The 25851-nt window shown below is 42.7% G+C and overlaps 1 protein-coding gene across 1 annotated transcript in view; it reads right to left on the minus strand.

Moving 5' to 3' along the window:
* The window catches only part of ADAMTS2 (ADAM metallopeptidase with thrombospondin type 1 motif 2), a 187866-nt gene extending 164150 nt beyond the window's left edge, over nucleotides 1–23716 (minus strand). The window contains exons 1-2 of the mRNA XM_063349132.1: nucleotides 23564–23716; nucleotides 22241–22602 (exon numbers count right to left, since the gene is read on the minus strand). Of these exons, the coding sequence (XP_063205202.1) occupies nucleotides 22241–22602; nucleotides 23564–23651 (450 nt within the window). The 5' untranslated portion in view covers nucleotides 23652–23716. The remainder of the gene's footprint in view (nucleotides 1–22240; nucleotides 22603–23563) is intronic.
* Between the last annotated feature and the right edge of the window lie 2135 nt (nucleotides 23717–25851).

Here is a 25851-nt window from a genome sequence, read left to right on the forward strand (position 1 = left end):
TCAATTAATCCATATTTTATGTTCCGCTTCTGTGAGCTCCACCAAAAGGATCAACTGTCTTTTGCAAAAGGTGGTACTTGGACTATCTTGAAAATACAATATAATGTTACAAGTATAGTGAAATATAATGATATATACAGACTGCTCCAGGAAACCTCTCTTTTCCAGTAGTTTCCATAAATCTTAACCCAGAAACTAAAAAGATTATTTTTTTCCAAAGAAAAGAGCAATATGTACTTGGTAAGGTAACTATGCAGAGGATTAAAGAACAGGATGCATGCAAATACATTGCTGAATTGGAGCTTTTATGCTCTCTTAAGCCCTTCTCGGTCTCTCTTAACGTGAAATTATTCTGATAGCATTCTCTAAAAACCAATTGACTAGTAGTGACCCAAGGCAACCACAAATACAAAAAGAAAAACATGAACCCAAGACTTGATAAAAATAAAATTATCGCTATATTCACTTTCATCTGGTGGTTTTTAATTGCACTGGCCCAAATAATTGAGCAATTCTCAATTTCAGAATTGATGCAACCGCTGTTTTATGTAAGCAAAATAATGCTGAACTCCGGCAGGCTAACCTCTTTTGAGCCAGCACTGCATTGCCACTTCAGCTGATTTTCTACAGGTGGGAAAAGGAGAGATGCTTTACCTACCTCTTCGCCAGGCAGCTGACATCTACCGTCTGGGGAAAGTTAAAAGAGAGAGATAAAACACTGTTACTGCAGAAGGAGGATGTATATGCAGCATTTGGAGCACTTTCCCTTTGTGACCTAGTAATTCCCTCTCCAACGCCCCCAACTTTACCCTCTCTTCCCGTGGGGAGGCTGAACTGAAGCCTCACAAGGAACTGCCATGCTGCGCTGCCTGTCGGGAAGAAGGAACGTGGGGAATCGCAGCTCGTCAGCCGCTCAGAGGGTGACAGTACCAGCAAGAAAGAAGGGTAACAGACACACAGTAACAGACACAGATGCTGGGACCTAGAAGTTCTTTGGAAGAGGCAGCCTGATTTCCTTCGCTCAGAAGCAGCGAATGTAGTGGGTAGCTCTATGTTTAGTTTGGGACTTAATACGCAGAAGAGGCATAAACGAAATAAGATGAGTCAAAGAAGGGGCAAACACCTTAGAAGAGTTCATGTAAGGACAACTCTGGAGAATAGACAACGCTCCTTACAAACCAGGGGCAAAAAAAGGAAATACTGAAACTCGTTAATTCCCTCAGCCCCAACGGAACAGAACTTTCTCGGTCCTCCAAAGAGGATTTGAGGGTGGTATTTATGGGATTACACCTCAGTGAGCAACAGATGCAGAAAACTAACAGAAGAGAGCAACATGTGTATTTACACACCTAGAATTTCAAGAGAACCAGCTGTATTTTGAAAAGAAGGAAAGGCCACTCCCTTGTCTAAAACTGGATTTAAGGAACACAGAAAATAGAAAACTTTGTATTACTTGTATTAAATGTTTGGTTGGTTCAGAAGCAAAATAGAAATTCTTTATCTGAAAATTAGTGTCTGCAAAGTGACCAGAAGGCTTTTTTTGTTTCCAAAAAGAGACTTTTTATATGAATTATCTCATTTCCTGATTAGCAAACTAAAAGTATGAAATTATTTTCCCCCTGGCTATATCCCAGCTGGATCAAAGCACTGGCGCAAGAACATACTGTACCAGTTTAATTATTGAGAAAGTCCAGGAGAAATTCAAGCATTTACTTCTCATCTCTCCTGATAAAGATACCAACCCAAGAATGTAAACATAGGGCTGGATACGTAAGATATGGCCAGATATTTGCCCAGATAGCTATATACCCATTTTTTGTTGTACTGTTACTCCTTCAGCACAAACAGTACCTGCTCTGCTTTTGGAGCAGAGTCCATGTCCAGTCCTAGATGACAGCTCACCAAAGTTCATGACGCCATCACTTCTCTTCCCAGGTCTCATGGGGAAAGGTTTGTCCCATACCTGGAAATACCTCTAATGAGGACCGGAGGGCTACAGCTCAAACGGGAATTGTGTGTGCATGTGGGCCGGCTCATGGCACAGGGACACCCTGTAGGGAGTGGTGTAGAGGTGGGGGGCTTGAGCACAATTCCTAATAGTTAAACATCACTGCGACATCTGTTTTCAGTAAATACAGAGAAAAGAATCCACACTTGCATCTTGTGGATACGCAGGGACGCCCATGAAAGAAGTCTCCTGCTCCAAGCCATAATGTCACAAATCAAAACGAAACAACCCATTATCCTGGTTTTATTTTAATGGGGAGATATACCATTGGAGTAAGGGTTTAAGGCCATGACAAGTACTTCTGGGTAAATCAGCTCTCTCCTATGTAATCACGTGATAGATAAATCCAAATACACACTGACAATCAGAATAGGAGAGCAGTATTCCTCTCTGTTGGAACAAATAGAGCTATCCTTCAGGAAGGTATCTGTATAAATACTACAATAAGTGAGAACCGATTACTATCTTCCAAAGAGCAATGTTAAGATAGGCTTTAAAAAGAGATCAATAGGCGTTTTTTTATTAGTCACATTTTTGGCAGCTTGCCCGTATCTGCAAATACATATTTTAGAAGCTCAAACCAGCAGCCAAACCAAGCCATACAGAAAAAAGGAAGACAGTAAAAGCACATCTCATAGAATTATATTAGTGCTCCCTCCTACCTACAAGAGAAAGTTTTACAATTATGCCAAACTAATTCCTCTTTACTGCTCACTGGAATACCGTCCCTTCTGTTCCCTCCTGGCCGACTTGGTGTTTTCCGTTCCCCTTCCTCATTCCTTGATTTCATAAATGTTTTGCAAATACATTGTCAGTTGGATTAGACTGCACTTAACCTGAAAAGGGGTCACCATTCACTGGGTTTAAAATACAAAGCAACAGAGCAGCAGAGAGAGATCTGGTGTACATCGCTGTCCAAAGCCTGTGTGCGCCCATGCTCAAGAACGACTCTGCTGAAGATGGAACAGCTTTGAGAAGCAGGTACACCTGAGAAAAGTTAGGGAGACAGCCCAAAGACACACAGTGCAGAGAATCAGACACAGAACCCACAAACAGCCGTAGGAAAAAAAATAGACTTTGAGTTAGTTGTTGGGTGAACGAGGCTCTGAGCTGGGAGCAGGAATCTGTGTCCCATGGCTTGGTTTATTTTGAGTTCAGTGAAACAGGACTTCTTGCATTCTTTGTAAACGAGCAGGAGGTATGAAGAATACATGACTCCATCACCTTTCCCTAACTTCAGCTGTCTGCAAGAACCCAGTTTTTGGCAAATCTCACTGAGGTCCAAAGAGGTAGCAGTATGCGTAAATACTTTATAGTTTAAAATGTCATATGTTGATGCTGACAAGTTCAAGACACGAGAAGAGGTTGCTATGGAAACACACGCTGTATAGCCTCGAACATAAGGCAACATTTTACATTAAAAAAAAAAAAAAACTTGGACCAACAGTTGCCAAATTAGGTTTTGGGTGGGGAAAAATTAGTTTGTCATTTGTTCTCAAACAGAAATGTTTTCATTTAGAAACAATGAAGCTAAATGTGATGAAAGCTTTTACATTGTATTTTGTATTTTTTCCCTCACCTCACAACAAGAAGTAATTTTATATGGAAAGACTTTCTTTTGCAGTCCATATACAGCAAATCCATCTCTGCCTTCCTGTGTGCTGGAGTCTCCATCTAATTTTCCTTTTATAATTAATGAAATCACTTTAATAGACGGTCATGTTCTTTGAAGAGTTAATCCTGTAACTCTTCTCTAACCTTACTTACCTGTGTACCCACACTGGCCAACAGAACTAATATAGGAATAGAACTGATCAGAAACGTGCAGAAGTGCATCCTTGAACAGTCAAGCAGCTCTTAGTTGCTTTATAAGCCCCCTTCTATAACCTGTCACTGTTGCAAGGTGACACCTGCCCTTCTGGTATCGCTGCGCAGTGGCATCCTTCAATGACAATCTCTTCTGCTTCATTCCCCTGCCCTCTCAACAAACACAAGAACAATTTTTAATTCCCCAAACAACAGTTTCCCTCTGCAGGCTCCATCAAAAGCCTGATTTTAAGACACAATTCCCCCCCACTCATTTCCTGAAAAGAAAAAAATTCTTTCCAATTAATCTTTCTCACATAGAACACGTAGTCAAGAATTTTTTTTCTGGAAACTTTCTATTAGGTAATGACTGGATTCGAAAGGGAAGATTTAAAAAAAAAGGGGAAAAGGGGTTCTACTTCTGCCACTTTATTTTTGGAAGCACAGAAGAAAGTTTGAGTTGTTAAGCCTGAGACTGATTCCTTCATCCTTTCCTATTTTGAGTATTCTAGGAAATTTCATTTCACTAGAGCATTTATTTGTTATGGAGTTTTCATTATCACAGAAGTGACAAAGCTACAAATCTACAATTCAACTTAAGTATCTACAATCTGCAGCTGATGCGACCTTCGTGATTTTTTCAAACAGGAGGTCAAGATATGCTTACAAACACAGAAGACGGCATCACAGTATCATTGTATCATTATCCACATTTTTTCTTGATAACTGTAATAAAAATCTAAAACAAATTGCAGACAGTATTTCTTCATAAATACCTGAGCAGCAAAGGTGGGGAAAACCTCTTTTTTGCTAATGAAGTTTAAGAGAGAAGATGTTCAGTAGACACCAGCAAGCCTGAAGACAAACATCTGAAGTGGAAATAACCTTGTGACCTGGCGTGAGAGCGCTACCCTTCATCAGAAATGCATCAGCAGGCAAACAATGCCGGAAAGATGTTTTTACAAAATTTCTCATTTAGGGTTGTATTTTCAAAGATGCCTAAAGAGAACTGACATCCAAACACAGATGGGCGGCTCGTCTCCTCAAAACTTCAGCTTACGTGGTTACAGTTGAATTCCAGCATGTCCAACTGGTTTAAAATGCAGTGTTTTTCCAATCATCCCACTGTCACAAGGAAACTCCTGGAAATGCTTTTTGTGAGTGCTGACCTCAGTGTCTCCACGGTGCTGTAGGCTACTGAATTCAAGGGCTACTGCTGCCACCCAGGCAAAATGGGTCACAGCAAAGGGAGCGAGGAACAGCATTTCTGAGTTTTAAATGTCAGGTCATTTTTGCATCCATCCAGCAGTGCATATAAATTCATTTATTACTGTATTTCTAATCTGCTTGTACATGATTGATTCTGTGTCTAGTTCCATAATAGCCCTTTGTAAAATTTCTTTTTTTGTCGAATGTATCCCATTTTTTATGTAGCCCTTCCAGGTGTGTACTATATGAACTTTTCCCCTTACCTTCTACCTACAGCATCAGTAGCACTGAAAAATTGTTTCTCTTTTCTTTGGAATCTAGAAACTCCCTGTTCCTGAAAAACCTTACAAGAATATTCAAGCAAAGCAAGTGTAAATTATTAGCACCTGACTTCAGTATTGTTTAAAGGCTATCTTTTTCTTCTGACAAACCTCACTCCACATGTTTTTCTTACTATTACCTTCATTGAATAAATGTGTCTACGGAAACTTGTAAATAGGCAGGACAAATGTAGAGGATTTTTTTAAATTTAGTTCTCTCAAAAATCCACAGTTGTTTCTATTTCAAAAGGACTGAGGCAGAGAAATATGGAAAAGCTCATCTGTGAAGATATTGAGACTTTGGCTGAAGTTCACTCAACTTCACAGGGTTCATCACAACAGTATTTGGCTCTCCTCTCTTCTGTTTTCTTCACTGCTAATGGATACTTTACTATTTAATTAGTGCAGCATGATCCAAATCCCATCAAAGTCAATAAAACTCTTTTCATTTATGCTAATGGCTTTGGACCAACTCCTGAATTAGTACCAGAATCAAATAAAACACCCTTAGGAAAAGAATAGATACACCAAGCTTACACTTTAAAGTACAATCTTAAAACCTTTCTAAGGTTTTTACTCGCTTTAGAGTAAATCTCATTATTGAACATCTCATAAAAACAGCTGGACAGCCCTTTTTTGTCAGTGTGATTCAAGTGTCAGAAGGAATCTAAATGCACGCACCGCTTCTCTGTGAAAAACCTTCCCAAGATTAGGACAGCAAAAGGTTACATCTTCCTGAAGCTATTCCTGTGGCTCCCACAGTGTGCGAGTATCTGAGGGTTCACCCTGTGGGAAGATAAATTTGGCAATACAACTGTGTTTAAAAGGTCCTGCCCCCAGACATTTGTTATTTCTCTGGCACTGCCTTAGTTGTGCCAACACAGCTATCTGTCGTGCTGCTCTGAAGAAAACTCCACCAACGTGATTAACCCATTAAGGCTGTTCGGCCAGACACCATCCAGACCTGACCAAGTGACATTAAGACGGTCAATGCCCAACTGAAGAAAGCTCTTTCCAGCAGAGCAGTCAGTATTATATGTAACACGGCTGAACTTCCATAGCCACTTTAATCAAATTAGCAGGAGAGCTGGAGCACCAGCTATTTTTATCGTAGAGAGGAGGCTTTCTGCTCTTAGACTATATCCTAGTCGCTGCAGAAATTAATGAACCACAAAGCAAGCAAAATGATACTATGCAAACAGAGACATTAAACTTTCTTCTGATACTTTTGACCTCTTTTGGCAATACCAAAGCCACTGCATCATTTCTTGCATAGCAGCGTGCTTTAATTGACTAGCACATTAAACATCAAAGGTTTTTGCAAAGTTTGACCACGGAAATCACATTCAGAAATCACATCCCACCAGTGCTGACTCAGCGGCAGAGCCACATAATACTTCTTCAAATTCCCAAAAGCCCAAACAAAAGAACCAACCCTTTGCTGTTGGTTTGGATGGGTTTTTTATTTCACACTAGTCAAGCCTGGCAGCACAGCAGGCTGGGAGACAACTTTCCTTGAGAAGAGCTTTTGCAGAATGTTAATAGAGAAGGAAGAAAATTCAGGATGAGGATGAGAGTTGCTTCTGGGCTGGAGGTGTGAACCCTTCTTGTGGAATCCATCACAGCAGCTCTGGAGGGGACTGTCCTCTGGCACATGGGACGTGTTGGTGGTGTGCGCACGTAGCTCCAGCTCTCTGCTCCCCTCTGCCCAGTGCCTCTGGGCAGCCCTGACTCACCTTATACCGTCACATGTACTGGTTTGTCAGACGCAAGAAGTTCACTTTGCTCTCAAATGGAGTTCCAGCCCTGCCCTGCAGACTAGCACTGAGGATAAATGGGGACATCACTTCTTGCTTCATTTACCCTTCTGGAGGTACTTGTTAAAGGACAATATTCACTGAACAAGGGTTTTGTTGTGAACAGCCAAGAAATACAGTGTTTTCTGCTCATTCCTGCTGCACGGGCTACTCATAAGCTATTCTCAGCACATCAGCACTCCAGTGCCAGGGCTCAGCGTCTTGCCCTGTTGACACTTATCAGATGTCTCTAACTGCTCTTTCCTTTGACCTTTTTTCTGACCCATCCCTTCCTCTCCCCCAAATCACACACAAAGATGGTCATCTCACTGCTCCGAACACTATGCTCCTCCACAGGAACCACAGTGCATTTTTCTCCAGTGAAGGAAGTATTTCCAGCTTGTGACAAGGAGAGCGGTACTGCGCAGCAGCCCAGCAGCAGCCTGTGGGGAGGTAGACTTTGAAACAATCTGAGTAGCTTTGGAATTCAAACACGTTAACTGTGGTGGAGCACATTAACCGCCTCTTGGCAGCAATTTCAAAGATGGCCATTTGCTCCACATTCCTCGGCAAAGGAGCAATGCTGTCCCTGGCTCTGTGAAGGCGAGGAGTGAGAACTTAGAGGCTCGACTATCACCTAGAACCAGCATCAGGGAGGACATCATCACAAGGAGAAAGCTGCCACCACACAGACTAGAAAACACAAGTATTATGTCCATGCTGCCCTCTGGCACTGCCTAGTGCTTTCATGTTTCAAGACGCACCAAAAATTATAAATAGTATATTGGACAACCTGTGCAGTACTCATCACAGACTAAGTCTGTTCCCAGATTCAACTGCGTTCTTCTCTATAGCTGTCCTCTGATGCTGTGGCCAAATGCAGCAGATAAAGTAGTCCAGGAAGAAAAAAAAATCTATTTATTAGGGACTAAGTCAGGTTCTTAGTGATATAATCAATACCTGAAGGGTTTGGAGCAAAGGTAGTTGCCTGCCCATTTTTGTCTCTCTGCTTTACCCCCACTTTACAAGGCTGGGAAACACAGACAGGGCCAACTTGCACAGATGCTAAAGGAGCCTATGGAGACCAGCTAGTGACTAGCAACAGGACTCTATATCAAACTTCAGGCAACCTGCGCTCCTCCTATGGCCAGTGCCAGTCGTGATGGCTATTCTTCTGATCAGGATGACAGAATGCCCCCAGCAACATTCACTAGGTAGTTCACCAAAAGATGAAGTCTAACAGAACTTTGTTTAGTGCTTTTTCAAAAGGCTGGACAAAGGGCTGTCAAGGTAGCACGGAGCCAAATAGGCTGCTTTATGACAAGATGCTCAGTGTGTGTCTCTGTCACTGTGTTCTGCTCCCTCATAACACTGCAGCATCCCAGAGAAACTGTAAGGTCACTTCTACTAATTAGAAGTAGTCAAAAGTGCAACTCCACTGAAGCATCTTAATGCAATTTCAAAACTTCTGTGAGTTTCCAGCTTGGTAAAACGTTCCAGCACTTTCTAATCCATGTTCAGTTGCCCTCTTTGAGTGCTAACAACTCCTCCATAAAGCAGCCTACAGAAGATCAGAACTTCCTCAGAGGAGACAAGGGTCAGTCTATCTTCATCGTTCTTTCAAAGGATACTTTAAAGCATCTCATGATTTGTCACCGATAGCATACAGGTCACTAAGCAGCCTCTACATATAAGGGTCTGTCTGTGACTCTGCCTTTTTTAGTTAAGAATGTGATGTCCTAACAACAAAACAAAATTTAAACTTAAGGATTTAGTAGACTCCTTGCAAATGTTGACATTGTATTAAGTCAAAGCAATGGACTCAGTGGCACGGAAGAGATATATAGCGGATTAAATTTGACCTGATAGGTCTCTGACGTCAGTGAAAAGTGGTCTTAATATACACAAATATAAAATGAAAAGAGACAAAAACAACAGTTTCCTACAGTGGTATAGGTAGAACATACTGTAGGACTTGCAAACAGTGAATCAGTATTCCAAAATTATACCCTTGGTTTAAACACTGCATGGAGTTCATTCTGGAAGTGCACTATAAAACGTTAGGAGGCACAAAATGTAGGCACAAACATTTCTTAAATCCACAAGTCAAAGCAAACACCTCTTTCAGTCACCCCAAAGGAACACAAAATTGCCAGAAGCAGCTAAACTCTTCAAAAATGTAAGTATATCCATCACAGATGAATTTCACATGACTAACAACGTATTTATTCAATAGTTTTTCCACTGGTGTCATGATTTCTACAGGCTTGCATGATAACATGAAAATGTCACAAAAATTACATCAGAATGGTAATGCAGAGATGGGAAGCCATGAGGCCTTCAGTGAGCCCATGCTTTTGAGTGAGAACAAACAGCAATCACAGCTGTGTCTTTAACCCATCTGCCCGTTCATGACCAAGGTCTCTGAGAACCTTCAAAGACGCTGGGATCCCCAGTCTCCTCTTCCAAAGCATTTTGTGATTTCCAAGTATGTAAACAAATCCTGAATACAAAATCTCATGTTAATAGTGCTTACGCGTCCACAGATCTTGTGTGTCCTGCTGCCTCCCAAGAACGAGTGCATTTCTTTGCAAACCATGGTAGCTGCAATCCAGACTGTTGGAGGAGGGCATGTCACCAGAAGGGTGTGAAAACATCTAATTATATAAGGCCAGGTCCTCAGCTAATGCAAAGTGACAGAGCTCCCAGAAATCCATGGAGACATGACGATGCAGATTAGCAGAGGTTCGGCTCATTATAATTGAATAGACCCAACTTCTAATTTTCCCATCTAGTGACAGATTGTTGGAATCCTGACCACCAGAATATCAGAGGGCAACAGGGAGTTGAAAGGAGATTGCATTAGAGAAAGCAAACTCCAGTTTTATGATCCAGGAGTTTCAATTAGCTGTTGCTGAATTATCAGAAAAGTCTGATGTTGAACAGATGTGCAATCAGAGGTTTTCTGATGTTGCTCTCTCTCATGAGTTGTGGTTTTTTGGTTGGGAGGGTGGATTTGACATTTTGGGGTTTCTTTGCAAGTGATGCTAGTTTTATTGATCTCAGATAGGCAGAAAAAGCTCTTCCCACCATTCCACCTCCAGCAGCGCAGAAGTGAAGAGAGGCAACCTCTGTAAGCAGGGAATCATTCTCCTTTCTGGCCCCATCTTCATAGGAATAAAGAGACAGCAGAGCTGTCAGAACGAGCCTGCAAATTCAAGGCAGCTGGAATTGCCTCATCCTCCTGGCATGGACAAGAGGAGGGTTTCTCCTGATCCCTCCCCCTCGCTTAATGCATCACCTCTTCTGTGGTGGGGATGTGGCGTGAGGCAGAAGGGGAAGAAGGTTTAGCAGAGCTATTTCAGTTTCAGAAGCATGCAGTTCTGTCCTGTTCCATCCAGCATACTGGATATAAACAGCAATGGGAAAAGCTCTACTTGAGCCTCTTGTACCCACCTCCCTCACCACCACCACCGCACCAGGGGACAGAGAAAAAGGTGAAAGACAAGGTTATGACGTGGAATATTCCAAGGCATGCTTTTTGTCCCAGATCCTTTGATAATCAACCTGCCCATACAAAGCCAAATGAAGCCCGTGAAACTAAACACGCTCACTTCAACAGCTTTGGAACAAATCCAAAGATCAGCTACTTGCCATGGGACCTCCCAGGTCTTTATGCAAAATGATGCTGAACCATGACATAAAAATTGACATGGATCTATTTTTTGTGTATAATTCTCTGTTTAGATAAATGCAAGACTATACTACATTTTCACAGGTTCAGCATTTTTATCCTATTTTATAAGATGCGTATGATTATTGTTGGCCTTAATTTGACTGCAGAGAACTAACAGCTTTATTTTCATAGTAAATTCATTATCCTTTCCTACTGAGGAGTTTAAATTAATTAAAAACATCTTGTAAATTGTCTTGTCTTTCTTTGCTTGTCTATTACTTATCCAGTCTGAGCTTCATATTCCTCTTTCAGAGTGGTAAACCATCCTTTGATTAATCACATTTTTACACTTACTGCTTATGTCAGCCTTAATGTGCCGTAACTTTGCAAGTAAATGTAATGTTGACAGACACCTCTAGCATTTATTTGGGGATTACTGATGAATGGTGGATCTGCCATTTTCACAACGAAACCTAAAACTACTAGGAAACTCTGATTTCAAGCTTTGTTATAAATCTGAAATCAATCCAAATTCATCCCTAAAAGTTCTTCATCCCTAGAACTTCTTCATCCCTAAAAGTTCTTCATCCCTAAACTCTTTATTGGTATTGAACTGAGGTGGTATATAATTTGTGCTTCTGGGTTTTGGGGTATTTTTTTGTTCCCAATAGGTAGAAGATTATGACCTTAGGTATGTTCACACTATTCTACGGGGAGGTGTTTTGAAAAGTTCCAAAGCCATATTTTTATCTAGCTATTACTTACTTTGTTTAAGTATATGAAAATTTTGAGAGATTTTCAACCTTGCAAGCTTCAAAGCCTGCCAGCTTCCAGTATAACTCCTGTCACGTGAGAGAGTGTTGGCACGTGAAAGACTCTTGGCCCAGCTCAGCTGTCTTCATCATCAGGTAGTGATTTATTTCTCAAAGACTGTTTTTTAAATACATTCTGGTTTGAAGAATGCTTTCCAAACAACATCTCTCACATTCCTTCCACAGCTCCTCTGCTTAGGGCAAGAAAAAAGCCAAGCAATTTTAACACTCTGAAGAATCAAAAAGTATATTCTTCTGCATATGAGTTGGATGAACATGATTTACCCAAAAGCCATGATTTTAAACAAATAAAACCACTATTAAAACAGTAACCACAGCCTGTGCTGCCACCTATCCTTAGTTAATCTCTACATTTTCTGCAGGCTCTTTTTCCACTTCCAGACCACGCGCTCTGTCCTGCAAACAGATCTGCCCTTCAACTGATGTAATGGCCACGGGCACTGGCCGTTGTTCAAGCCTTGGGAACCACACACTTGACCACGGGAGAGCATGCACAATGCATCCGCTTAGAGCAGGTATTGGATGTTTGTACTGTCTTCTGCACATCAGGGGAAATATCAGCAAAATTAGCAAGTCTTTGGAGTAAAATCTGTGCTTTCCCCTCTTCCCTTTTAAATTCTATCATCATTTTACTGTATTTGTATTCAAATGTAAATGATTTATTACTATGTTTAGCTCTCAAAATGTTTTGACTCCCAAGAAAATAAGCCTTTTCTTTCCTGTTGGACTTGCCATATGATTTTGACTTTCTCCATCCTATACAGTATGATATTCATTATATCATGACAAAAAGCACATGTTCGGAAGCGCAACTTGAAAAAGAAACTCCTCCTACAGGCCAAAGAGTAGCACTGAACCTGCAGTCCCCGTGCTTCTGGGTGTGCAGTGTGAAGGTGCCTTTGGATGGCTTTGCCTACGGGAGCTAATACATGCCCAGAGCTCCACTGGCCATGCTGGAAGCCCAGCAGCCCACAGGGCACAGAGGGAGGGACTCCCCAGCAACAGAGGGAAGGAGGCACAAGAGGAGGTTGAGAGATCGACACTCAGGGCTCCTGTAGAAACATGCTGTATTGGATAGAAAATTCAATCATTCCTGCCATTTCACGGACTGCTTCTTGCAAGCAACGGGGTAGAAGAAAAGAGGTCAGGAAGAGCTGCTGGCCAGCCTGCTAGTTAGCCATGCAGGTTCTTCTCTACACATGTCAACTTTATTATTCTTACAGGGGTAGTAAATCAGAAAACACATTAATAAAGGCTTAAAGACTCAGGGCCTACATCAAGATGTGGCAGTGTGCCGTCCTAAAACCTCAGAAAGTTATTTTGCTTTTATGCCTTTTAAAGACCGGTTTAACTGTTGACCATATGCTAGGTATTTCCCTTCTAGTTTTCTTGCTTCAAAAGTCTCATAGAAATAGCTCACCATCCTTAAAAGGCAATATCAGCAGCCACCTATTGTCACCTAGTGAAGAGAAATAACTTACATGCATTAAATTAGCTTTATCTAGTTGCAGGTAGAAGGAGCTCTTCTTATCCACAAAGATACCAATGATGTTCAGCAACTCTTTCTCATTACAGGATTAGTACGTTTCATGCTTCATTTCAGTGGAAAATAGATTGCAATCTGTCCCCTGAGGTCCACCAGGCTAGAGGTTAAATGCTGGGAAAAAGTGGTCTGACAATAATGAAATTCAAACACGGAGGTGGCAACTAAAGGAAAAGTTAAAGGGAATGACAGTAGGAAGGAAGTTAAAGTGGCTTTATTTATAGCTCACCACATCAAAAGAAATGTGATAATACTGTACTTTACAGGTGTAAGAGTCAGAAAGTACCTCTGACCCTGGACAATTTCAACCTCTGAATTCTCCATGAAGAGATGCACAAGTGAAGAATTAATTGTGTTTACTTATTTTGAAGATAAAGGTCACAAGTGCAGCAATAAAGAGGCAAAACATTAAATTTGATATAAACCAATATAAAGGGAGTAAGAAAGAATATAAACCTGAAGGGAATGCTGATAAACTATAACACACTTAGGATACCAAGAGCAAAGAGTTACAGCAAGTTGTGCAAAAGGGACTTCAATTTTAGCAAGGCAAAGTTTTGAAAAACAAACAGATTAGTACAGTCCTACAAGGGACATGAAGAAAAAAAAAAAAAAGAAAAAAAAAAGGCAAGTATATAAATTAGTGGTCAGGGCGGGTTCTCTCTGTGGCACCAGAGAGGCTAAAATGATATTGAAGTTACCGTGTTCAGTGACTGAATCTCCCCAACTTGAGGGGCAGCCAGCCCACGTAACACGTGCCAGAGGACAAACTGTCTCAGAAGTACACGCAAGACAGGAGAGATCTCCCTCTAGCTTTGTTTTTATCATCCATCAACTTGCCTTTCCCTTCCAACTGCTTCTCCCACCCTCACTTCCAACATCACAATGACTCTTCTCCTCCCCACTGCAGCAAACTCCTCTCCTTTCTCTGATCCCGTAGCACTCCCCTCCAATGGAGGTGGAATTTTACTGCAAAGTACCAAAAAAACAAGCAGAGCTACAAAGTAGAAAGCCATCATCCACAGAGCAGAACAATCTGTTCGTCCAAAGCTGCAGTTCCAGCTTCCAGTGCTCAAAGGCACAAGTCAAGCTCCCTTAAATAGACCCATTTCTAAATCATGAGAACACGGATGTGGTTTTACAATACAGTCTATCTGTTACCAGAGGAGCAATCTCACTCTCCCCGTGCCCAGCTGAGGGCATTCCCACTTTCATCCCTCTGCCTATACAAATGTACAACTCACCCCACAGAGAAACAGTTCAAGCAGCTAAACTTGGAGGGCAGCAATTCACTGGTTTGGCCACTCACCCACTGGGTTAACAATAGTGGAGGAAGATGAGCAGGGGAGGAATGGGGGCACAGCACAGGGAGCAGCCAGGGGAACAGGATGACCCCTCTCAGCAGCAATGAGATCCTAAGAGAGAGACTCACCTCTATTGTAAAATGACACCTTCCAAACAACATACTTGGTATGATTTTCACTGGCCTGGTAATCTTTGAGACTTCAAGAAACAAAACTTACATTTCTTTGTCATTTCCTTGAGGGGAAGTCTTACTTAAAAACACTTACTTTAAACAGAAAACAGTTACTTAGAAGAAAAAGTAAAAAGCATAATGCTGAGATTCACACTTAGTGACTCCAGGAACTCCAGATTTGAAGAAAGTACCAGACATTCTGAGACCTGGGAATAACTCAGAAGATCTATAGCAGAGACTGTGATTTAGATATGAGAAAGCAACGTGCTCTTCAGCACTTGAGAGGACACTCTTCTTTTCAATGTTACAGTTTAATGGAACGGTGCTGAAAATAGCGTGTGAAATGTGGGCCTTTCATTTTGCAGACTATTAAAACTGGGAACCTGCTGTGTCAAGACTCTGCAAACAAAGATGAATTTAAAACACACACAGATAAAGGGGCTAAAGAAAGCAGATGTGATGTGTTAAAGAACTTAGTGAAACTTCGGAAGAAGGAAAGCAATAAGGGGAGAGGGTGATCTGAAAAAGAGGGTGTGTACATCAGAGCTGTTCATGGGGAAGCAAATGCAAGGTTGTGCAACCCCCTACAAGAGACTGAAGATCTGCTCCCTGATTCTCTGTTTTAATCAGACCCCGTATGAGAAATGTCCTAGTGTGCAATTAAGTAGTGGCATGACCTGCTTACAAAGCAACAGTCACCATTAATAAGAAGTGCTCAGAAGTAGGTCAGATAAAATACTAGTCTGATTTGTGGAGGAAAGGTCCTGCTCTGTGCAACAGCTAGAATTCTGGTTGATCCAAAAAAATATTTTCCTATCTTTTGTAGCAAAAGGTAAACATGTAGTTAACTCAAAATGTGGGAATGTCTTGCCACTTGAAGGAGTCTGTGCTGTTAAATTCTCAGAGAATACACCTTTCCACACCATGAGGAAGCACTGAGCTGGTAGCTAAGTAAGCTAATAGCATTTTTCAAGGGACACACCTTTGGAAGCTGAAGAGCGACAGACTTCTCAAAATAGATGTTCTCCTTACCCCAGAAAGTAATTATGACCTTATCAAAATTAGTTACTATATTTAGATCTTTCAAGATGGAAAGTAGAAGGAGCCATTAGGCACATTTTCTTGGATGTACATGGTTTAATGTTCTGGTTAGACAATTAGTCAAAGAGAACAGTACAGCTGAGATACTACCACAATGAGGACAATGCAACACAAGGTCAAATAGGACATAAGGAAATACCTATCTTTTATCCAAAGGCCTACAACATACCATGAAGATACCAGTTTTGATTGCCTGAGGATATTCTGTCCAGATGGTGTCGACTGTATGATGTAGGAAATTATTTTGTTCTCAGATAAAATGTAGGTGAGATGATCCATGCACAGAAGATGCAAAGAAAAAAAATAGTACTTACTGATGACAGAGTCTCTTTTAAGGACAGCAAAATGAGGATAATTTACTCCAGTTAGAGGCTGAATCATAGTATTTACACTCTCTGTGTTTCAGAAGATAACATTTAAAAGGGAAAGTCTCTGCAATTTACACAGCAGAAGGGGCTGTCCAACTAGGCTAGTTTGGCCAGGGCCATGAACAGAGAAACCCAGAGAATGGGTTATGAAGCAAAGTCTCTGTCCTGTGAAAATATATAGATATGCTTGAGTGTTAGGCACCAAAATAGCTCCACTGCTTTCTGTCAGGCAATGCAGGTCTTTTATATCATATGCGTGGATGTGGATGTGCAGCTAGGCTCTGACTGTGCTAAAATTTACATACATGCTTGGCTTAAGCATGCAGAGACCCCAGATGAATTCAAAAGACCATGTGGGTTAATGGAGATCCCACTTTACTCATCTGCAGAGGAAGAGCTGCTGTTTTCTTAAAGAGAATGGCTTTTAAATTTTGTTCTATACTGTCACAGGAATTACTTGCATTTCTCCTGCCACTGTGTTATAGTTCTACTTGTCCAAAAAGAAAAAAGCCCACAGTGGTTTTTGCCATAACACAAAAAACAGATGGCAACTTTGATTTATTTTTAATTTAAAAAGAAAATGCTCCCAAATGAAGAGATTATATATGCCAAATTTTAATCCACTAAAAATTAATGCAACCCAATCATAATGTAAATGCTAAGAACTTAGAATACAAAAAACCCCAAAGAATTACTGGAATTATTTGTAGCAGGCATCTGTTTTAACTGTCAGGCACTTGACCTGACCAGACTGTGAAGACAATATTGTGCTACCTTGAGTTCTGCTTTTTTGCTACATCACAAACTAGTGCAATCCAAAAAACAGATAAAACAGAAACAGAACTAAATTGTAAATCCATATGAAAGCAGGAGATGGATATCTAAAAGGAAAAATAACACAGTTATATAAGCATGTTTGTCTTCTCCTGGTGTATTCATTGTGAGCAGATCCTTCACCCTCTCAGCCAGGTAAATTACATCATCCACCTCAGGTGAGTTAGATTCAACTTCAGCTCTGTGGCCAGTTCCAAGAAAGCATCTCTGTCAGGAAGGCATTTAAGAACATAACCCTAAAACTCACTGAGTTCGAAGAGCTCAAGCTCATGCTCGAAATGAGGCAGCATTACACTGAGCAAGGATACATTTCACAAAGTGTTTAAACGTCTTCAGGAATGCAGGGAACGTGGCAGGAGGGAAGAGGGACATTCCTCCATGAAAGAGAATGGTGGGCATTTCACATGGTGAGTCTGAATTGCTCTCAGGAAACACCATTGACTGAATCTGGAACCTGGGTTCCTACATTTACATTTACATCTACACGAAGTGCCTAAAATCAGATTACATGAATACTTCTCTGCAAATTAAAGACTGCAGAAAATAAAAATATTTCACTATGATTTTAAAACAGTGAGGAAAATGATAATAATATAAATAATGTATAACAAAGCCTTGGGACAACTGACAGACGTGCACTTACATTAATAGTAGTCAAAGCACCAGCCAATCCCCGAAGATTCATGACTGGCTGGTAAAGTGAATGTATCACCATAAACCCACCCAGGCCAGCCCAGTACTACAGCTCCTGTTAGCACTGGGCACGAGTCTAAAAAGCATTGCTGGCTTCCCAAGCATTTCTAGAAGAAATAGCATCTGGGCAAGCAGCCAGCCACCAGGCTTCTCTCAAACAGTTTGCGAGGGTTATTACAGCATACAGTAAAGACTGAAATGTTGTAGAGCAAACGCTGCCTATTTCATCATATAAGAAGAAACACTTCTTTTGGACTAGTGTCCATTACACTAGTAAGGTGACTATGGCTTGGTACCCCAAGACATGTAATGCTTACAGTTCCATCAGAAAATATACAACCATAAATGTCCTGAACAGCCAACTTTATGTCCACTTCTAATAGCTTCCCATTTTAATGACAATATAGTGAAATTTTTGGACAGCTGATATTTTAACTTTTAAAAAAGGAAGAGGATTACACTAATGAAGCAGAGCTAAGACATCATGTTGTGTTATTGAAACTGATGTTCCTCTATTTGCTTCAGTGGGTGCTAGATCATACGGACTATTCAACCTGAAGCCATGATCCTCAGCCTTTCAGGATCCTGTCAATAAGTCTAATTCTGCACTGCAGCCTAATTTCATCATGTGCTCATTATCCGTACCAGATGTGGTGTCTGTATTGTGTTTCTCCTGTATCTGTGTTTAAGTACACATTCTAGCCCACAGACTACAACTGTTATGAGGAGACTGGGAGAGAGTTTTTGTCTCTAAAGTTCCACAACCAAATACTGCCATCCTGTCAACCTGAAGAAGACATTTTTGGCACATCAGCCTCAAGCACTGCAGAAATATTTATTAAAATAAGAAATCCAGATACATAAAGAGTTCTTCTACAATAGCAGGTTCATCTGCTGGGGTGAAGAAAGGGAGTTCCCATAGTTAGGCAATAATATAGAAAGACCGCCATAATTCTAACTCTTTATTGGTTTATGGCATTTTTACAGCTTCTGAGCACTTCTCCTTCACAACTAACCCTTGGAGAGGACAGCCAGCTCCCCCATCCTCCAGCTGTGTCTACAAGTAAGGATCTGGCCAAGGACCAAGAATGTACTCAACGTGCAGTATCTTCCACAAGAGACTGCAGGCCATGGACAGCTGATCGTGTTGGTTCTGCTCACACAGTGGAAAATTAGCTTGAATGCTATCATGCCAACCCAGACGATACCAAGTTGTCCAGAGTGGTTTTAACTTAAGTGGGAAAGCTTTCACAAAACTTTTTTTTAATATGGTAAAAATCACATCCATAATTCAGAGAGCTGTTAAAAAAACCTATTGATTAGCTTTAACTTTCCAATGATTTGTAAAGATCCACTTCAGCTCTGAAAACACACCTAGATTGCATACTTCAGAAATTCTCTTCCTCTGTCTCTGATTTGATTTTTAGATCAATAAAACTAATTTTGTCACTGACTTTGCTACAGAAAACTGGGAGGACCCAAATTAACCGTGTATCTCCTCAGTCAGGGCAGCAAATAATTCTGTATATGCATTCACTGTACCTTTTCGGTTTTTATAATTATTGCAGATTAAAAACCTTCATCATTTATAGTACAGTTCAAAAATCTGTTTGCAGATCTACCATTTTCATGTAAATCCCTTCCAGTAACTTCTCATTTTGGCAATACCAACACCACCAGACTGACTCTTCTCAGACAATAATTGGAAAATAAGACAAAGTTGGCAGGAAAGTGCAAACCAAAAGGGATGTTCAGAGGAAATAACATCAGAAGTTGGCAAGGTGGCAGATGCATTCACTGACTTGAACCAGATTCAGTCAACAAAAGTTTGCAATGTAAAGAACAAACTACGAAACTTCAATTCAAACATTATTTCAACCCTAATGTCTGGATGCAAAAGCTGGAAGCCCACCAGAAGCATAGACAGATGTCAAACCACCTTCAAAAGCAAGCACTTCAAGAAAATACTAGGAATTAAATGAAGCAAGTTTATAACAAACAACTCTAACACCTGTCAGTTGACAAGTCAGTTGTCAGACAGATCCACCATCCCTATCTCCAGAGTAATCTAGAAAAAGAGGTGGAAATACTTGCAATATGTTAGGAACAGTGGCCGTGGCATGTATATTGTTAGGCAACTGAAAGAAAATCCATGATACCACTGACTTTCTCCACTGAAGTAAACTAGGTGTGACGAAAAAATGGACATAGAATACCAGCTGAGAATAGCCTTGTCCATGTCTTCATTGACATATGAAGTAACAATAAACCTGAGAATAACATACAGCCCAGTGGTCTCTAAGAACGTCTTGCTAGCAATACATTGCTCCAGAGACACTTCAATACTCCTTGCAAACGCAAGAAATAAAAAGGTAAACCAAGACAGTTAAGTGCAGTATTCATTTCAGTGGGTCAGTTGCCCATTATTCCTTTCCACGGACCAATGGCTTTTGGGGAACCACTTCATTTCTTGCAGTTTGTGTAATTCTATTGGTATCTGTTTTAAACTCTCGCCCTACAAGAAAGAAAGAAAGAAACTGAGATGGAGGGAATGGGTAGAGATGGAACATAGTACCCACGGGATTGGAGTTCAATTTGTTGTTCCACAACAGATTTACTGCACAATCTCAGGCAAATCATTACAGCCAGATGCTTAAAGGTATTGAGGTAATGCTTCCTGCAGGAAGGCTTCAGTGACCTGGGCAAAAGTAAACATGGTCCCGGCCCTGCAACATTTACAATATAGATACGCACTGGGGGAAACAGTAAGTCATTTCCAAATGTATTAGCAGAATCACAGAAGTTGTAGTGCCATGCAAAAGCCAGCACGACATCCAGATTAGAACATGGCAGCTCCCGTGCTAGACCAATTCTCTGGCTTCTTCTAATGAAAAAGAAGAATGCTGGAAAGAAGCAAGCACACAGGTTGTGGACACAGATTGAAAACTAAAATTCTTTTGGTAGCTTTCTGGATTCTAGCCATTTATGAGTGCCCTTGGATTGAGGCCTGGCTTCATTCCTTTGTGTTTGAGAAGTTACTTGCAAATGCAAAAAGAGCAGCATTTTATAAACACTTTGTCATTTATACATGCAACATGAGGCCTTCAACCTTCAGTGTCTGATCCATACTTTGGCTTTAACTCCTGCTGTATTTTATCATACCTCTCTTCTCCAATATAAGGAATCCACACTTTGGCTGACACTGGCAGGAAGAAGCAACAAGCTCCCCCGCTGCCCTTACAGTCAACACCCGAGCTGACGAGAAGAGCACAGGGCAAGCAGCAGCCATCAACAGGATCTTCCTCCACCTTTCAGCACAAAGGAACAAGGAAGAAGAGCTTTGGCTCCACCCCAGTTCTGCAATGCCCAGAGCAAGTAAATTTTGCCTTACACAAAATGATCTGTGCTAGGTACGGGGAGAGCCAAGTATTCCTGCATCCCCACCAGAGGCAGGCCTGCAGGCTCATACTCTGCTTTCTGAATTGCTCTTTTTGCTGGTGTTCCTCTTGCCCTCAGACAGCTGCCCACATCAAACAACTGCAACATTAAAACCTGCTTCTCAAAAGAGGAACGCACATGGCTACGAGAAACCACAGGAAAGGAAAGAGTAAGGGGAAAAGTATTTGATTCCTTTCCATTCTCAGATAGCCAACATACTATCTCCATACATGCTATCTTCTTGGCACAGCAAACGAACAACTTTCTATGATTAAATAAACAGAAATACAACAGACTTATACTAGCTTTTTATGCAGAGAACAGAATACATTAAAATTAAGTAATCTCAAAATTATGAATTCTAAAGGGTATAGCAAAAAAATATTGGCTGGATAAACTGTTCATTATCAAAACTATATAAACAAATTGCTGTGCAGTAATTACTGTTCAAATGATACTATGACAGTTTAGGATGTCAGGGACAAACAGTTATTATTTGATTGCTGAATATGCACTCCAGAACAGAAAGCTGCAGCAAGTTTTAAAACACACAGCCTTGCAAAATGTATCACAGACAGCTGTTTTGCTTGTAAAACTCAAACTCTTTTGCGACTTTCCATCAATCACTTGATTAGGCAATGAAGCTCACCAAGTGAAAGATCCGTGAAAGCCTCTGAATAAATTAAAATTTTCCAGGGCAAAACTAGATTTTACCTATCATATTTGTAGCCAGGGCAGTTCAGCCCATTATTTGGGATTAACTCTTCTAAAATTTCCCTTTGCAGACGGGAAGTGAAAAGTGGAAGAGGACGCTGAGAACATGCCATTTCATCCTCTGTTTCAGTGTCAGACACCTCAAGCAACTTGAGGTGTCAAATCAACATATCAACATAAATCCTGGCTTCAGCTGCTCCGTTCCAGAGTAGCTACCACAGAGCATGTGCTCAAACTTCTAGTGCCACTGTCTGTAAAGAAGCGCCTGGTGCAGCGCAGCTATTCCCACACAAGGGAACATTAGTTAATTTGCATTCACAGTTACCATATGAGGTGTGAGTTTCTGACAGTCCACACATTTTATATTTAAAGACTGTAGGAAATTAATGTAATTATCTTTGATATAATAACGAAAGTAACTTACCAGGCCATCGCAATTGCTGATTGCAACTGAAGCATTTGGCAAATCAGTGATATCCCCAACATAGAGGCAATTCCCATAGAGAGGTTCAATGTGAGTTTCATCAGAGTCCTCTTGCCATTCAACTGTTGCTCCAGGGGCCACGAGCCTGGAGTTTGGCCGCAACCTGAAGTGAAACTCTCTTCCAAAAACAGTGACATTGTAAAATATTTGCTCATTTGCTGCTTCATGCTGCAAGCCCTCTGCGGCTCTCCTGAATCGTGCTTTTGGTGGTCCAGACACCAAGTGGGATAGGAACCTGCCCTCTGAATCAGTGCTGGTGGGGATGACAAGGCTGTACTCCTCTATATTCCTCAGAATTGGATCTTTACAGGGAGAAAGCAAGAGAGGAGAGAGATACTAGAACTAAACACATCCTGATGCCGCGGGATTTTTATTCCATTATTCATTAGCACAGCAGACACTTACATAAGGCAGATGGACACTGCACTCTGTACAGGCACTTCATTCACCGGCATGAAGTGTGCAGAGTTCATTGAAACTTGCCTTTTGCTCTCAAAACACCAGACGGCAGCGTGAGCCTCCCCACCCAGCAGGGACCCCGCATTTCTGCCCATGCAGCAGGGTCCCGCTACCCTTTGCCCACACAGCCGGGACCCTACACCCCAGCCCACCGGTCAGTGCCCGGGGTTGCCTCGTGGACTTTGAGGCTACCCGGGTGGCCAGCAATGATGAGAGGGCGCTGATCCACTTCGGGACTGCTCGGAGGGGCTCGGGTACGGGCTTGATGTGCAGGTGGGAAGCCTGCAAGGGAAAGGCTCGTCCCTCAAACTATCCCCGGTGCGGTGGGGATGAGTCGAGTGGTGATGGGGACGCCACGGGCAGCGACCGGCAGCGGTGTCAGCGGGAGCCCCGGGAGTTTAGGACGGTGGCGATGGCCGAGGCAGGAGGAAGGAGGCAGACGAGCTGCCATGTGCTTCATCCCGCACGGGGAACTCCAGGCAACGAGCCCTGCCCGGCGGGGCTCGCCCCCTCCGTGGGGCAGGCAGCGGGCGGCCGCGGGGCTGCGGGCACCGGCGCAGCGCTGGTGACAGCGTCCCTTCCCCGCCGGCGGCGCGGGTGCCCCTGTCCCCGTCCCCGCCTGCCGCTTGGAGGAAACAACTGGAAACCCGGCAAAAGTAGCCGCAGAAGAAGTTCACGGGGAGCGGAAAGCCGCGGGGCGAGGAGCCGCGACTTCAGACGGGCGGGCTGCAAGGCACCGGCGGCGAGGCAAAGCGAGCAGCCCAAAGACGGCGCGGCGGCCGCGGCGTCTCGGCGGAGACCTACCTCTGTCCCCGGGGCGCCGCAGGGCGCCGGCGGGCAGGGAGAGCGCGCAGCAGAGCAGGACGCAGGCGATGCCCGCGGGAGGGTCCATCGCGGCGGCCCCGGCCCGACGCGGGAGCCGGCGCCCGGGCTGCCCGCAGCCGGCCGAGCGCCGCGCCGCCCGCAGCCGGGGCGGGCCAGGCGGCAGTCCCGCTCCGCGCCTCTCCGCGCCTCTCCGCGCCGCTCAGCGCTGCCCCGCGCCCCGCCGCCCGCGCATTCGCCCAGCCGCAGCCGCAGCGGCAGTGGCGGCCGCGCTCCCGGCTCGCAGCGAAGCAGAGACACCAGGAGGCGGCGGGGGTATAATACTGGAAACACAGGGCGTGCAGGAGTGAAGTCAGGCTGATTGACAGAGGCGCTGCCACACGGCGCAGCCGGGCCGAGGGGAGCGGGGACTGCCCGCCCCGAGCACCGCGCCGGCCCCGCCGCCGGGCTTCCCCGGCCGGGACCCCCCCGCTGCCGGGGGCGCGCCGGGACGGGCCCTGGGAGCGGGGGTGGGAGTTGGCCAAAAGCGGCTTGCAGCAAAAAGAAACACACTCGCACGCTCACACACACACACCCCCGCCGGGCTCGGACCCCCCGGGGCGCTGGGGCAGTGCCCCGCCATCGCGGCCCGCCGGCTCCAGCCGGTGAATTCACGTGGAAACCGGCGGTCAGAGAAAACCAGAGCCAGACTCCGCAAACTTAAGGCACCTCGGCATGAGTTGCACTGGAGTCTTGGGTTCCCGTTGAAAGCAAGGATCCAAATGGAAAAAGTGCCACCAACACAGGCAAACCGTGATCAGAGATCCTCATCTGATCTAACAAAATACTCTGAAGCAGCCATTTCACAGGAAAAATTGTTTGGACTATTTGCTAATATGACTTAAATTATTTGCTGCAAAGCCATCGTATATTAAATATCTGCAAATGGAGAGATAGACCCTGAAAGCATTCAGGAAAACTATAAATACGATATAGAAGATGATTTTTTTTAAATAATTAAATAATCGAGAGTGGCCTTTAGGGAAAAAAAACAAGTTATATTTGTTTCCATATGGCCAGGATAAATGCCATACTGCTTATTCCTTACAGATAATGTATATATTTACTCAGCTGTTACATTATCAGGATCATTTGCTGTTTTCACCACTTTACTCTTTAACCTTGGAGAATCCAGCAAGCCCTTCTCTCACTGTCCTCACCAGTCCACGGCCTGACCTACCGCAGACCAGCTCCCACTCTATCTGCATGTATTATCCCCCTCTGGAAATTTGCATGCAATGGCTTCCTGCAGGAAGCTGGTCCTCTGCCAAGGAATTTTCCTGGGTATCCTTAACTGTTCTTGTTCCTGTATGACTACGGGTCCAATTATTATCTTCCACCCCTATATTATGGACATAAGTGAAGGGTATAGAAGAAAAATACCAGCTAACTAGTACTGCAGGTTTTACAGACCCCAGGCCTGATCAGTTATGGCAGTACATGATTCTCTGCTTGCTTCGTTTGTTGTTCTGGTTTGGTTTTCACATTTTTTTTAGGCTAAGGATAAAAAGGGAAAGATTATTCTGCATAATGGAGTAGATCAATTTGGACATTACATTCAGACATCCCTTTACTTATCTTTTTACATGACCTCTGCTTGGGATTGCTGTCTGCACCGGCCTTCTCCCAGTTCTTCCTTTTGGTTTGTTTGTCTGTTGGCTCAGTTTTTGTTTTGTTTTGTTTGTGAGTCCATATTGAGCAGCTTCTCTTACTTAAAATCTCATATACTTTCATCAGTACACAGCTGGTAAAGTTCCAACTTCATTTTTATTGGACTTGTATTTTAAGCTGATGATGTGGCTTTTTTATGTTCCATCCGTCCCATCCTGCTCAAATTGAAATAACTTCTGCTCATAAACTTGAAAGGGAGAGGGGCTGGCCCTATATTTGAAATCAAAGTTCTTATTCGTATATGATGCATCCAGAAAAAAAAAAGGAGACAGAGTATATTATAGAAATATAAAACAACCCAGCCAATAGCTCTACTAATTAAGATGGATTTTTATTCCTGAAAAAATTGGAGGTTAGAAAATATGCTTTAACATGGATAACAGCCGTACTGCAGAATAATGATATAAACAAAAAGAATCAGCAACTGCCTTCATGTAGAAGTTTATTTCTATACAGAAACCGAATTCTATGTGCACATGTTATTATCTTATCACCTGGGGCCAAGACCCAAAAGCTCCATGGGCTCCAGGGGTTGGTGGAGCTGTCTTACAACCTTCTTT

This window comes from Chroicocephalus ridibundus, chromosome 11 (assembly GCF_963924245.1).
Source record: "Chroicocephalus ridibundus chromosome 11, bChrRid1.1, whole genome shotgun sequence".
In the NCBI taxonomy this organism is placed as follows: Eukaryota; Metazoa; Chordata; class Aves; order Charadriiformes; family Laridae; genus Chroicocephalus; species Chroicocephalus ridibundus.